The sequence below is a fragment of the Hordeum vulgare genome, chromosome 4H, assembly GCF_904849725.1.
Source record: "Hordeum vulgare subsp. vulgare chromosome 4H, MorexV3_pseudomolecules_assembly, whole genome shotgun sequence".
Lineage (NCBI taxonomy): Eukaryota > Viridiplantae > Streptophyta > Magnoliopsida > Poales > Poaceae > Hordeum > Hordeum vulgare.
This window is the reverse complement of record NC_058521.1, coordinates 484,368,031-484,383,893: the sequence shown is the minus strand read 5'-3', so window position 1 is coordinate 484,383,893 and position 15,863 is coordinate 484,368,031. Positions and strand designations below refer to the sequence as shown.

General features: G+C 45.5%; 1 protein-coding gene and 1 long non-coding RNA gene across 2 annotated transcripts; one reads left to right on the top strand and one right to left on the bottom strand.

Moving 5' to 3' along the window:
- Positions 1-10,662: 10,662 nt before the first annotated feature.
- Positions 10,663-11,812, bottom strand: LOC123446667. The gene is made up of 2 exons (XR_006631423.1): positions 11,322-11,812; positions 10,663-11,133 (listed from the first exon to the last, which is right to left on the bottom strand). It is a non-coding gene; the product is annotated as an uncharacterized LOC123446667 (long non-coding RNA).
- A 1,163-nt stretch (positions 11,813-12,975) lies between these two features.
- Positions 12,976-15,130, top strand: LOC123446666. Its single transcript, XM_045123226.1, has 2 exons — positions 12,976-14,123; positions 14,285-15,130. The coding sequence occupies exons 1-2, from the start codon at positions 13,204-13,206 to the stop codon at positions 14,928-14,930; spliced, it is 1,566 nt and encodes a 521-aa protein (XP_044979161.1). The 5' UTR covers positions 12,976-13,203; the 3' UTR covers positions 14,931-15,130.
- Positions 15,131-15,863: the final 733 nt, after the last annotated feature.

Sequence of the window (15,863 nt, the reverse complement as noted above, 5' to 3'; positions counted from 1 at the left end):
ACAGTGCAAGCCCCGACATGGCCCTTATACTGCCCTTGCCAAGCAGAAGGGCAGTTCTTCCACTCCTAGTGCATGCAGTCTATGCTGCCAAGCATCCCTAGGAAGCCCCTGCTGGCATTCATCGCCAACAAATGGGCTGTATCTTCAGGAGTCGTCTCTCTCAAGTACTCAGGGCCAAACACAACAATAACAACCTTGCAGAACTTATACAGGGACTCTAGGCATGTAGACTCGCTCATACAGACGTACTCGTCAATGAGATCACCGGGCACTCCGTATGCAAGCATTCGGATGACGGCAGTGCATTTCTGATAAGAGAAGAAACCAATCTTTCCAACGACATCCTCTTTGCACTCGAAATAGTCATCGTAGACGACCACCACCTCTCTAATACAGTTGAAAAGATGCCTACTCGTACGGAAACGACGATGGAATTTCGGATGTTTGAACAACGGATTTGTTGTATCAAAGTAGTCCTTCCAAAGAAGGAGATGCCCACTCTCTCGGTTGCGATTCGACGTCGGAAGGTGGCCCGGAATGGAGCCATGAAACAACGGCCGCTTGTTATTGAGGTGGTGATGGACCAACACGGCAGCGAATATCTCCTCCTCGTCATCGGGCAACGAATCGTCTTAGTCGCAAAGGAAATTGTGAAAAAAGTGTTGGCAATATGCCCTAGAGGCAATAATAAATTAGTTATTATTGTATTTCTTTGTTCATGACAATCGTTTATTATCCATGCTATAATTGTATTGATTGGAAACACAATACTTGTGTGGATACATAGACAAACCACTATCCCTAGTAAGCCTCTAGTTGACTAGCTCGTTGATCAAAGATGGCCAAGGTTTCCTGGCCATAGGCAAGTGTTGTTACTTGATAATGGGATCACATCATTAGGAGAATCATGTGATGGACTAGACCCAAACTAATAGACGTAGCATGTTGATCGTGTCATTTTGTTGCTACCGTTTTCTGCGTGTCAAGTATTTGTTCCTATGACCATGAGATCATATAACTCACTGACACCGGAGGAATGCTTTGTGTGTATCAAACGTCGCAACGTAACTGGGTGACTATAAAGATGCTCTACAGGTATCTCCGAAGGTGTTAGTTGAGTTAGTATGGATCGAGACTGGGATTTGTCACTCCGTATGACAAAGAGGTATCTCGGGGCCCACTCGGTAATACAACATCACACACAAGCCTTGCAAGCAATGTGACTTAGTGTAAGTTGCGGGATCTTGTATTACGGAACGAGTAAACAGACTTGCCGGTAAACGAGATTGAAATAGGTATGCGGATACTGACGATCGAATCTCACGCAAGTAACATACCGAAGGACAAAGGGAATGACATACGGGATTATATGAATCCTTGGCACTGAGGTTCAAACGATAAGATCTTCGTAGAATATGTAGGATCCAATATGGGCATCCAGGCCCCGCTCTTGGATATTGACCGAGGAGTCTCCCGGGTCATGTCTACATAGTTCTCGAACCCGCAGGGTCTGCACACTTAAGGTTCGACGTTGTTTTATGCGTATTTGAGTTATATGGTTGGTTACCGAATGTTGTTTGGAGTCCCGGATGAGAACACAGACATCATGAGGGTTTCCGGAATGGTACGGAAACGAAGATTGATATATAGGATGACCTCATTTGGTTACCGGAAGGCTTTCGTGCATTACCGGAAAAGTTTCGGGCTCATCGGTAGTGTACTGGGAGTGCCGGGAGGGGTGCCGGGGACCATCAGGAGGGGTGTCACGCCCCAAGGGGTCTCATGGGCTATGGGAAGAGATAAACCAGCCCCTAGTGGGCTGGAATAAGTTCCCACTAAGGCCCATAAGGTTTGAGAAGGAAAAAACACAAGGTGGAAAAAGTTTCCAAGTGGGAAGGTGGAATCCTACTCCAAGTAGGATTGGAGTAGGACTCCTCCACCTCCAATTTCGGCCAAACCTTTAGGTTTTGAGGCTGCCTCCTCCCCTCCCTCCCTCCTATATATAGTGGGGTTTTAGGGCTGATTTGAGACAACTTTTGCCACGGCAGCCCGACCACATACCTCCACGGTTTTACCTCTAGATCGCGTTTCTGCGGAGCTCGGGCGGAGCCCTGCTGAGATTAGATCACCACCAACCTCCGGAGCGTCGTCACGCTGCCGGAGAACTCATCTACCTCTCCGTCTCTCTTGCTGGATCAAGAAGGCCGAGATCATCGTCGAGCTGTACGTGTGCTGAACGCGGAGGTGCCGTCCGTTCGGCACTAGATCGGAGCGGATCGTCAGAGGGATCACGGGACGGTTCGCGGGGTGGATCGAGGGACGTGAGGACGTTCCACTACATCAACCGCGTTCACTAACGCTTCTGCTGTGCGATCTACAATGGTACGTAGATCGGAAATCCCCTCTCGTAGATGGACATCACCATGATAGGTCTTCGTGCGCGTAGGAAATTTTTTGTTTCCCATACGACGTTCCCCAACAGTGGCATCATGAGCTAGGTTCATGCGTAGATGTAATCTCGAGTAGAACACAAAAGTTTTTGTGGGCGGTGATGTGCGTTTTTCTGCCCTCCTTAGTCTTTTCTTGATTCCGCGGTATTGTTGGATCGAAGCGGCTCGGACCGACATTACTCGTACGCTTACGAGAGACTGGTTTCATCGCTACGAGTAACTCCGTTGCTCAAAGATGAGCGGCGAGTGTCGGTTTCTCCAACTTTAGTTGAATTAGATTTGACCGAGGAGGTCCTTGGATGAGGTTAAATATCAATTCATACATCTCCGTTGTGGTGTTTGCGTAAGTAAGATGCGATCCTACTATATACCCATGGCCACCACGTAAAATATGCAACAACAATTAGAGGACGTCTAACTTGTTTTTGCAGGGTATGCTTGTGATGTGATATGGCCAACGATGTGATGTGATATATTGGATGTATGAGATGATCATGTTGTAATAGTTAATATCGACTTGCACGTCGATGGTATGGCAACCGGGAGGAGCCATAGGGTTGTCTTTAAACTAACGTTTGTGCTTGCAGATGCGTTTACTATATTGCTAGGACGTAGCTTTAGTAGTAATAGCATGAGTAGCACGACAACCCCGATGGCGACACGTTGATGGAGATCATGATGATGGAGATCATGGTGTGACGCCGGTGACAAGAAGATCGTGCCGGTGCTTTGGTGATGGAGATCAAGAAGCGCATGATGATGGCCATATCATGTCACTTATGAATTGCATGTGATGTTAATCCTTTTTGCACCTTATCTTGCTTAGAACGACGGTAGCATTATGGGGTGATCTCTCACTAAAATTTCAAGACGAAATTGTGTTCTCCCCGACTGTGCACCGTTGCGATAGTTCTTCGTTTCGAGACACCACGTGATGATCGGGTGTGATAGACTCAACATTCACATACAACGGGTGCAAAACAGTTGCACACGCAGAACACTCGGGTTAAGCTTGACGAGCCTAGCATGTGCAGACATGGCCTCAGAACACATGAGACCGAAAGGTCGAGCATGAATCGTATAGTTGATATGATTAGCATAGAGATGCTTACCACTGAAACTATTCTCGACTCACGTGATGATCGGACTTGAGATAGTGGATTTGGATCATGTACCACTCAAATGACTAGAGAGATGTACTTTTTGAGTGGGAGTTCTTAAGTAATATGATTAATTGAACTAATTGTCATGAACATAGTCTAATGGTCTTTGCGAATTACGATGTAGCTTGCGCTATAGCTCTACTGTTTTTATATGTTCCTAGAGAAAATTTAGTTGAAAGTTGATAGTAGCAAACTTTGAAGAGGATTGTCCTCATTGCTGCGCAGAAGGCTTATGTCCTTAATGCACCACTCGGTGTGCTGCACCTCGAGCGTCGTCTGTGGATGCTGTGAACATCCGACATACACGTTTCTGATGACTACACGATAGTTCAGTGCAAAATACTTAATGGCTTAGAAGCAAGGCACCGAAGACGTTTTGAAACGTCACGGAACATAAGTGATGTTCTAAAGATATGAAATTGTGATTTCATGCTCGTGCCCTTGTTGAGAGGTACGAGACCTCCGACAAGATTCTTTGTCCACAAAGTAAAGGAGAAAAGCTCAATCGTTGAGCGTGTGCTCAGATTGTCTGAGTACGACAATCACTTGAAGCAAGTGGGAGTTAATCTTCCAGATGACATAGTGATGGTTCTCCAAAGTCACTGCCACCAAGCTGTGAGAGCTTCGTGATGAACTATAACATATCAAGGATAGATACAATGATCCTTGAGCGATTCGCGATGTTTGACACTGGGAAAGTAGAAATAAAGAAGGAGCATCAACAGTTGATGGTTTGTAAAACCACTAAGTTTCAAGAAAGGCAAGGGCTAGAAGGGATACTTCGTGAAACGGCAAAACAGTTGCTGCACTAATGAAGAGACCCAAGATTAAACCCAAACCCGAGACTAAGTGCTTCTGTAATGAGGGGAACAGTCACTGAGGCGGAGCAACTCTAGATACTTGGTAGATAAGAAGGCTGGCAAAAGTCGAAAGAAGTATATTTGATATACATGATGTTGATGTGTACTTTACTAGTACTCCTAGTAGCATGAGGGTATTGGATACCGGTTCGGTTGCTAAGTGATTAGTAACACGAAATGAAAGCTACGGCATAAACGGAGACTAGCTAAAGGCGAGGTGACGATACGTGTTGGAAGTGTTTTCAAGGTTGATATGATCAAACGTCGCACGCTCCCTCTACCATCGGGATTGGTTTTAAACCTAAATAATTGTTATTTGGTGCTTGCGTTAAGCATGAACATTATTGGATCGTGTTTATTGCAATACGATTATTCATTTAAAGAGAATAATGGTTACTCTATTTTCTTGAATAATCACCTTCAATGGTTTATTGAATCTCGATCGTAGTGTTACACATGTTCATGATATTGGTGCCAAAAGATACGAGGTAATGATGATAGTACCACTTACTTGTGGCACTGCCGCTTGAGTCATGTTGGTATAAATTGCATGAAGAGGCTTCATGCTGATGGATCTTTATACTCACTTGATTCTGAATCACTAGTGACATGCAAATCATACCACATGAGCAAGGCCTTGTTTTCATTGAGATGAAATAAGATAGTAACTTGTTGGAAGTGATACATTTTGATGTATGCAGTCCAATGGGTGCTGAGGCACGCAGTGGATATCATTATGTTCTTACTTCAATGACGATTTGAGTAGATACTAGAGTATTTGCTTAATGAATCACAAGTCTGAAATATTGAAAAGTTCAATTCTGTTTCGGAGTGAAGTTCGTCGTAACAAGAGGATAAACTGTCTACGATATGATCATAGAAATGAATATCTGAGTTACGAGTTTTGGTACGCAGTTAAGACAATGTGGAAATTGTTTCGCGGTTCATGCCACCTAGAACATCATAGTGTGATGATGTGTCTGAACGTCATAGCCACACACTATTTGGTATGGTGCATGCTATGATGTCTCTTATCGGATTACCACTATCGTTTATGGGTTAAGCATTAGAGACAACGCATTCACTTTAAATAGGGCACCACGTATTTCCGTTGAGATGACACAGTATAGACTGAGGTTTAGAGAAATCTAAACTGTCGTTTCTTGAAAGTTTGGGGTTTCGACACTTATGTGAAAAAGTTTCAGTCTGATAAGCTCGAACCCAAAGCGGATAAATGCATCTTCATAGGATATCCAAAACAGTTGGGTACATCTCCTATCTCAGATCCGAAAGCAAAGTGTTTGTTTCTAGAAACGGATCCTTTCTCGAGGAAAGGTTTCTCTCGAAAGAATTGAGTGGGAGGGTGGTAGAACTTGATGAGGTTATTGAACCATCACTTCGACCAGTGTGTAGCAGGGTGCATGAAGTTGTTCCTGTGGCGCCTACACCAATTGAAGTGAAAGCTGATGATGGTGATCATCGAACATCAGATCAAGTTACTACAAGCCTCGTAGGTTGACAAGGTCGCGTACTACTACAGAGTGGTACGGTAACCCTGTCTTGGAGGTCATGTTGTTGAGCAACAGTGAACCTACGAGTTATGGAGAAAGCAATGGTGGGCCCAGATTCCCACAAATGGCTGGAAGCCATGAAATCCGAGAGAGGATCCATGTATGAAAACAAAGTGTAGACTTTGGAAGAACTACTTGATGGTCATAGGACTATTGAGTAAAGATGGATCTTTAAAAGGAAGACAGACGATGATAGTGATAAGTCACTATTAAGAAAAGCTCGACTTGTTGCAAAGATGTTTCCGACAAGATCAAACAGTTGACTATGATGAGACTTTCTCACTCGTAGCGATGCTAAAAGTCTGTTAGAATTATGTTAGTAGTTGCTGCATTATTTATGAAATATTGCATGTAGGATGTCAAAACATTGTTTCCTCGACGGTTTCCTTGAGCAAACATTGTATGAGATACAACCATGAGGTTTTGTCGATCCTAAAGATACTAGCAAGTATGCAAGCTCCAGCGATCCTTAAATGGACTGGTGCAAGCATCTCGGAGTTGGAATATACACTTTGATGAGATGATCAAAGATTTTGGGTTTGTACAAAGTTTGTGAGAAACTTGTATTTCCAAAGAAGTGAGTGGGAGCACTATGGAATTTCTGATAAGTATATGTGGTTGACATATTGTGGATCAGAAAGTAATGTAGAATTTCTGTAAAGCATACAAGGTTGTTTGAAAGGAGTTTTCAAAGGAATACCTGGATTGCGCTAATTGAACGTTGAGCATCAAAGATCTATGGAGATAGATCAAAGGCACTTAATGGAAGTTTCAACAAGATGCATGCCTTGACAAGTTTTTGAAGGAGTTCAAAATGGATCAGCAAAGAAGGAGTTCTTGGTTGCGTTGTAAGGTGTGAATTTGAGTAAGACTCAAAACCCGACCACGACAGAATAAAGAGAATAGACGAAGGTCGTCTTCTATGCCTTAGCCGTAGACTCTAAAGTATGCCATGCTGAGTACCGCACCTGATGTGTGCCTTGCAGCAAGTCTGTTAAGAGGTACACAGAGTGATCCAGGATTGAATCACTAATCAGCGGTCAAAGTTATCCTTAGTAACTAAATAGACTAAGGAATTTTTCTCGATTATGGAGGTGGTTAAAGAGTTCGTCGTAAAGGGTTACGTCGATGCAAGCTTTGACACTAATCCGAATAACTATGAGTAGTGAAACAGATTCGTATAGTAGAGTAGATATTTGGAGCATTTCCGAATAGCACATAGTAGCAACATCTATAAGATGACATAAAGATTTGTGAAGAACGCACGGATCTGAAAGTTCCAGAACCGTTGACTAAAACCTCTCTCACGAGCAAGACGCGATCAGACCCCAGAACTATATGGGTGTTGGATTCGTTGGAATCACATGGTGATGTGAACTAGATTATTGACTCTAGTGCAAGTGGGAGACTGTTGGAAATATGCCCTAGAGGCAATAATAAATTAGTTATTATTGTATTTCTTTGTTCATGATAATCGTTTATTATCCATGCTATAATTGTATTGATTGGAAACACAATACTTGTGTGGATACATAGACAAAACACTGTCCCTAGTAAGCCTCTAGTTGACTAGCTCGTTGATCAAAGATGGCCAAGGTTTCCCGGCCATAGGCAAGTGTTGTTACTTGATAACGGGATCACATCATTAGGAGAATCATGTGATGGACTAGACCCAAACTAATAGACGTAGCATGTTGATCGTGTCATTTTGTTGCTACTGTTTTCTGCGTGTCAAGTATTTGTTCCTATGACCATGAGATCATATAACTCACTGACACCGGAGGAATGCTTTGTGTGTATCAAACGTCGCAACGTAACTGGGTGACTATAAAGATGCTCTACAGGTATCTCCGAAGGTGTTAGTTGAGTTAGTATGGATCGAGACTGGGATTTGTCACTCCGTATGACAAAGAGGTATCTCGGGGCCACTCGGTAATACAACATCACACACAAGCCTTGCAAGCAATGTGACTTAGTGTAAGTTGCGGGATCTTGTATTACGGAACGAGTAAAGAGACTTGCCGGTAAACGAGATTGAAATAGGTATGCGGATACTGACGATCGAATCTCAGGCAAGTAACATACCAAAGGACAAAGGGAATGACATACGGGATTATATGAATCCTTGGCACTGAGGTTCAAACGATAAGATCTTCGTAGAATATGTAGGATCCAATATGGGCATCCAGGCCCCGCTATTGGATATTGACCGAGGAGTCTCCCGGGTCATGTCTACATAGTTCTCGAACCCGCAGGGTCTGCACACTTAAGTTTCGACGTTGTTTTATGCGTATTTGAGTTATATGGTTGGTTACCGAATGTTGTTCGGAGTCCCGGATGAGAACACAGACATCATGAGGGTTTCTAGAATGGTACGGAAACGAAGATTGATATATAGGATGACCTCATTTGGTTACCGGAAGGCTTTCGTGCATTACCGGAAAAGTTTCGGGCTCATCGGTAGTGTACTGGGAGTGCCGGGAGGGGTGCCGGGGACCATCAGGAGGGGTGTCACGCCCCAAGGGGTCTCATGGGCTATGGGAAGAGATAAACCAGCCCCTAGTGGGCTGGAATAAGTTCCCACTAAGGCCCATACGGTTTGAGAAGGAAAAAACACAAGGTGGAAAAAGTTTCCAAGTGGGAAGGTGGAATCCTACTCCAAGTAGGATTGGAGTAGGACTCCTCCACCTCCAATTTCGGCCAAACCTTTAGGTTTTGAGGCTGCCTCCTCCCCTCCCTCCCTCCTATATATAGTGGGGTTTTAGGGCTGATTTGAGACAACTTTTGCCACGGCAGCCCGACCACATACCTCCACGGTTTTACCTCTAGATCGCGTTTCTGCGGAGCTCGGGCGGAGCCCTGCTGAGATTAGATCACCACCAACCTCCGGAGCGCCGTCACGCTGCCGGAGAACTCATCTACCTCTCCGTCTCTCTTGCTGGATCAAGAAGGCCGAGATCATCGTCGAGCTGTACGTGTGCTGAATGCGGAGGTGCCGTCCGTTCGGCACTAGATCGGAGCGGATCGTCAGACGGATCGCGGGACGGTTCGCGGGGCGGATCGAGGGACGTGAGGACGTTCCACTACATCAACCGCGTTCACTAACGCTTCTGCTGTGCGATCTACAATAGTACGTAGATCGGAAATCCCCTCTCGTAGATGGACATCACCATGATAGGTCTTCATGCGCGTAGGAAATTTTTTGTTTCCCATACGACGTTCCCCAACAAAAAGAACTCATCGGTAGAGTCCATTTTGTACCTTGGCAAACTGTCGAACAGCTTGCGGGCGTCGACGAAGGAGACGGCTGGCGAAGGGAGTCATGGCACGCAAAGACCAACTAGCTGCCCTGCCGGCTTCCGACGAGCATGACGGTGAGGATCTGGCCGGGGCGGCGAGGCGACTTCTTGCTCGCGGCCGCGGCTGTGTCGGGGGGGGGGGGGGATGGGAAGCAGTCGGTTGCCCGGCGGCAAGACGGCGGTGGCGGGCGTCGTGGGAGGTGGCGGCGTTGCTGAGCGGATGTTGCGGCGCCGACAACTGGCAGAGTCACCGGAAAAAGTGGGCGGCGGCGTCGGAGACGAAGGGGGCGAGGGTTGCTGTTGGATGAGGGGAGGCCAATGTGCCATCGATTAGCGGGCCCGGAGGAGGAGAAGGCGAGTGCGCGCACGTACGTCTCATGTCCGCGCCGACGCAAATCCGGCTAAAAAATGGGTCGGAAATGGGTCGTCCGCGGACGAAAAACGGATGCGCATCCATTTGAATCGACGCGTTGGATCAACTTTTGTGTCTGCGCCGACCGAAACGGACACGAACGGATGAAATGAGCCCCCAATTAAAGTTGCTCTAAACCCCACTAGTCCGGCCTCTAGCCATGGGTGGTGAGGAGACGGGAGACAGAAACCCGGAGTCCGTCATGACCTCAAGTGAACCCCGCCCCCACATCCACTGCTCCAAACTCGATCGGACCAACATACACCCATCAAGGGAAGAAGTCTGTTTTAAACCCTGTCTTCGTTCGACCCGGCGAATTCGAACCTCAACCTCCAGATCCCTAAAATCGGCACCCCCACCTCTCTGATCCCAGTCCTTTGCGCCCTTAAACCAGGTTTAGCAGGGGATTCGCTGATGTGGCAGGGGAAGCAGCCAGGTTAGGTGAGTAATTAGGATAAGTGACGCCATGTGTGCCACCCATGCCTCTCTCTTTATATCTTGGCTTCAGGGATGCTATGTTAACTGCAGTGTAATGTATCTCAATGACGTTGGAATGAATTTGAAAAGCCCAAATTTGTTGTGTATGTCTGAATTAATCAGTGTTGACAGCTCAAGTTTGCAAAAGTCTGAATTTATCAGTACAAAAATTCAGACTTTTACAACAAAACTCTGTATTTATCAGTGCAAAAGTCTGAATTTATCAGTGCAAAAGTCTAAATTTATCAGTGTTGACAGCTCAAGTTTGCAAAAGTCTGAATTTATCAGTACAAAAAATCATACTTTTTACAACAAAACTCTGTATTTATCAGTGCAAAAGTCTGAATTTATCAGTGCAAAAGTCTAAATTTATCAGTGTTGACAGCTCAAGTTTGCAAAAGTCTGAATTTATCAGTACAAAATTTCAGACTTTTTACAACAAAATTCTGTATTTATCAGTGCAAAAGTCTGAATTTGCCAATTTACAGTACAAATGCACTGCACTTAAGGATCATGCTGCATCAGCCAACATTGAACATAAATAGTGGTCATTTATAGTACCACAAGGTCCATGTTCACACAAAAACTACCAAGGTCCAGTACATCATTCTGACATTTTCCAAAATAACCACATCATCAAACACCTCTAGTAATTCCACTAGCTGTAAAATAGGACATGAATCTAGATCCTGATTCTGTCCCTCTTCCAACTCCAGTCCCTCTTCCAGCTCTAGTCCCTCTCCCAACTCCTCTTCCTCTTCCAGTTGTTGAACTTGTAGCCACTCTGGATGGTATACTCAACGTATACTTCAGCAACCCCTCCAATCCGTATGAACTCGCCCCCAAAGTGAAATCTAACAGCCAACACGTCTGTTGGATCCATGTTCTGAATAACAAAATCCTACGTCGCAACAAATATGTGAGAGAAAAAGAACTATAGGCTAACAATAGAACCATCTGAAGGTGGCAAAAATTTCCCCCCTAAACCCCAACTTGGACACCAGTAGAACCCTAAACCTACTGCCCGCAAGAGTCTCAAATTTCCCCAAAAAAATCAGCAAATGGACACTCAGGAGTAAAGTCGTGTACCTGCTCTTTTTTCGGAGGACTGCTCGTCGGAGGTCGCTGCGATCAGCCGCCGTTCGCCATCGCCGCCACAGAGGAGAAGTTTAGGCGTCAGGTGAGAAGGGGAGAAGTTGATCCGTCAGGGAAGAAGGTGGGAGGCGAGCTCGCCCGGCCCAGCGACATATCCCCATGCGTAAATCACTTGGACCCACGCCCCAGAGCTGATTCAGTAATCCCGGTCATACATCAGCGAATCCCTATTTGGGAACGGCTCTAAGGGCGCAAAGAACTGGGATTAGAGAGGTGGGGGTGCCGATTTCAGGGATCTGAAGGTTGGGGTTCGAATTCGCTGGGTCAAACGAAGACAAGGTTTAAAACAGACTTTTGCCCCCATCAAGAGCGCCAGGATATCCACAAGTGGGCTGGAGGACCCGGCTTAGTCGGAGGTAAAAGATATGGGAGAAGCACTCGTTGTGGTCATATATTTTTACTTTTTTTTTTATGGATGAGCATTAAACTTCTAATAAAATGAGTATGTGCATCACAATGGTGTAGAAGTGAGGGTCAACCTCGGTTTTTTTAAATCAGAATATTTCTTTAAATCACAGCAACAATGTTAGTTATATATTTTACGAGAATGTCGTTTTGGCTCTCGGCCTTCATGAAGGCCTTATTTTTCTTAAAAAATAAAAAATAGAAATTTTTGGTTTTAAAAAGTCTGAAAAAATTGTCCAACTAAAGAAGGATGTGAGGCTTATATGTGTAAAATTTCAGGATGAAATAGATTGAAATGCGGCCTGAATAAAAAAGACAAATTCGTGGCATGAGAGGATGAACACTATCATGTGTTAAAAAGTCTTCGATTTGTCTTTTTTGCACAACCCTTATTTCAATAAATTTGTTCTGAAAATTTACGCACCTATGCATTATGCCTTCATCTATCCCTGTAAAAAATTTCAGAATTTTTTAATATATAAACATATGAATTTTCATAAATTTTGAACTTTGCATTTGGAGGCCTCTATGGAGCTCGGCCTTCAAAAGCAATTTTCGTATATTTTACCCCTGTAATAAATTTCCCTTTCATCTAGAAGAGCTATCTAATGATTACTGGTGGATACTTTTGCGGATAACACTTGGTGAACGCAATTTACTGTATAGGTAGATGCGTAGAAGAATGAAAGTTATTCGTGGTGTTGATTTCAGCAGTTGGTGAGCTTATCTAGGATTCGCGGATGCAGCAAGTACTTCTTGCCCGATGTGTTAACTGAAGCATCAAGCGTCCATCCATCAACTCGTGAAAAGAAAAAAACTCACACGGATGGATGATGAATATGGAACTGGATGATGATAACAAGCTATGACAAAAGGAGGATCTGGTTCCGTTCACACATGGCAAAGGCACGAAGAATGGCACCTCATTTTACCTAACTGCACCGCGAAAGCAAAACCCTATTTAGTACAGGATATTCTGAAGATGTTTTTCTTTTTCTTGTAAACGCTTTGTAAAAAGTAGTAGAAATCATTTCCTCTGCCAAACTTTTCTCACTAGAATGAACCTCGAAGGAGCAGGAGCACTGCAATTCTCTTGGAAGAAAAGAATATGCCCATTTATCAAGGAAAAAAGGGTTATCAGGAAAAACAATTCTTATTGTTAGAAGCAGTACATATAGGCTCTAGGCATGGCACCATTAACAGGAAAACGTTCCCTTGCACTACTCAACAATGTGCTGAATTAGACAATACTGAATCTACACATCATCTGAAAGGGGCTTTGCAACCATAGGAAAGTAGAGTTTCAGTTGCCCTCAACTTGCGCCTTATCGAATTGTTCCTCGTGATTTGACTTCCCGTTTCAATTTCACCTCGTGGTTTGAACTCTGTATATAATTGGACAGAGGTGATCATGGAGTCCATAGGGCCAGCTCTTCCTTCTCTGCCATCCATGGCTTCTGGCATTGCTCCTGACGTCTGGCAGTGGATCAAGAGCCTCCCCAGGCAATGGAGGGCAGACGAATTCCACTCTCTCCTGATATGCAATTCTCCATCCACAAACCAATCCCTCAACCTCGTAGTCACCAAACAATCTGAAGAAACCCATCCCTTCAGTTTGTCTTTCTCCATCTGTGACAAGTCCCGTGATCATGATCCGGTCTCGCTCTGGAGCTCCCATTATTCCAAGCTCAAACCTGCGAACACCACAGACGTTGCTGCCCAGTTCTTGCTCGAGATCATCTGCGGGGTGCTCAGATACGGGCCTTACTCCAGCAGCAGGGCCATCTTCAGGCTACCGGCCGTGCATGTGTCTGATGGTTCAGGCAAGATCCTCAGCCTGTCCGTCCTGGCCCTGGCGTTCCTGGTCTGCATCTACGAGGCTCCGTCCACGCCCCGGCGGGAGTTCATCGGCGCGATCGCCGCACGGCTGACCCGCGACGAGATGCGCCACGCGGCGAGGGAGCTTATGCTGGCCCTCGGGTCCAACCTGGAGGAGCAGTGGATGCGGTCGCTGAATCTGGGCGTCACCAACTGGGCCATGGAGGCTCACCGGTCAGGCGCCGGCACGTCGTCCCCGCTGCGTTTCGCGGTGTTCTCCTATGCTCTGTCGGCTAGCAGGCTATGGAAGGTCCAGCTGTACTGCCCGGTCGTGGCCATGACCATGGAGCACCACCCGTCCCATCACCACCAGCAGCAGCAGCAGCTGGTGAAAGACGAGAGGCTGCTCTTCTCGCTCAACTACCAGCAGCTCGAGAGTGTCATCCAGTTCGTGTACAGAGTCGCCTTCCATGAGAACTGGATCGACGTCACCGTCAACGTCGACAACATAAGGTCTCTCTCCGATCCGCGCTGCAACTCAATTCACTATGCATGCATGAATCAACAACTGCTCTAATAATAAGCTAATACTCCATCTGTAAACCAATATAAGAGTGTTTAGATAACAAAAATAGTGATCTAAACGCTCTTATTGACCGGTATTTTGCGTGCAGGTGCGACGTGATACAGCTGGTGTCCGAGACTCTCATGGCGAGGCAAGGACACGGCTCCGACGAGAAGCATTTCCCGTCGCGCATATCGCTGCAGCTCACTCCCGTGGCGCAGTCGAACATCCTCTCGCTCTCCGTGAGTAGGTCGACGGACAACCCCGCGCAGGAGGTCGGCACCGACAAGGGCATCGACACGACGATCGCCGCCGCTCCGGCGTCCATCGGCATCAGCGTGTCGGCCCACGAGACGGTGACCAGGACCATGAAGCCCTGGAAGTTCGAGCACTCGGTGCACGGCAACACCGCGTCGCTCAGCTGGTTCCTCCACGGCAGCGGCGGCGGGGGCAGGGAGGTCTTCTCCAGTGACCCGCCCAAGCTCGAGCTCTTCCAGCCGAAGTCCTGGTTCAGGAACCGGTACACCAGCCCCAGCAGGCCCTTCACCAGGAGCGGCGGAGTCATCTTTGCCGGCGACGAGTACGGGGAGGGCGTGTGCTGGAGGATGGGCGCAGCCGCAGCCGGCAAGACCATGGAGTGGGAGATCAAGGGGAGAATATGGGTCACCTACTGGCCAAACAAGAAGAGGACGCTGCATACGGAGACCAGGAGGCTGGAGTTCAGAGAGCTGCTGCAGCTCACCATTGGAGAGTAGTAGAAATAATTAAAATATGGAGAACTCGTACTGCTAAAATGGTCGCCGTTAGGAACATTTACTGATCATATGCAAACAATAAATAAATAAATATGTTATTTGCACGGTAATGGTGGTAATAATATGCTAGCACTCGACTGAGAAGTGAAAAGTAAAGCAGTAAAGGATTACACCACGGACTCACATTGCGACCTGAAGATGAACCCATAGCTCACTTGTTCATTTCTACCGAACTAGTGAAAAACATGATATAGGTCCTGTTTGGAACCACAATAGATTATAATAATCTGGATTATGAAGATAGATTATATAATCTGGTTTATAAAAATAATCCAGGTGGGTATGTTTGGAGGCCAGATTATATAAACTGTAATTCAGGTTTTACATTATACAATGACATGTCTGTCCTGTATAAAAATAAGACGGTGGCGGTGGCAGTAGGTAATTATCTTTAAGTTTACAAGGGTAATAGGTCATTAGTAATCCATAATCTGATTTTAGCTGGGGTAGAGTAGATTATGAGTTTTTAATAATCTGATCATCTAGTTTTTAAAATCTACAATATAAACTGTCCTGTTTGAAAACATAATAGATTATAAAAACCAGATTATATAATCTGGGTGGTTCCAAACAGGGCCATAGAGTCAACAACATACAATTAAGTGACTAGGGTGTTGAAAGAAAAGTTAAGCCATGTTCGGTTAATCCCCTCACCACAGGGATTGAAGGGGATTTGTTAGAGCATATATCTCCATATGTGGTTTTGGTAATTGATGACAATTCCTATGGACTAATGGTTGCCTTAAGTTACATTTATAGGATTTGTCCATAGGCACTTCTTGAAGTCCATCTGTTGGGTTCAAGGAGTTTATATGATGACCAAGATGGTATTCAAGGTATTATCCAAAGAATGGTCATAGAGACACATGGTTG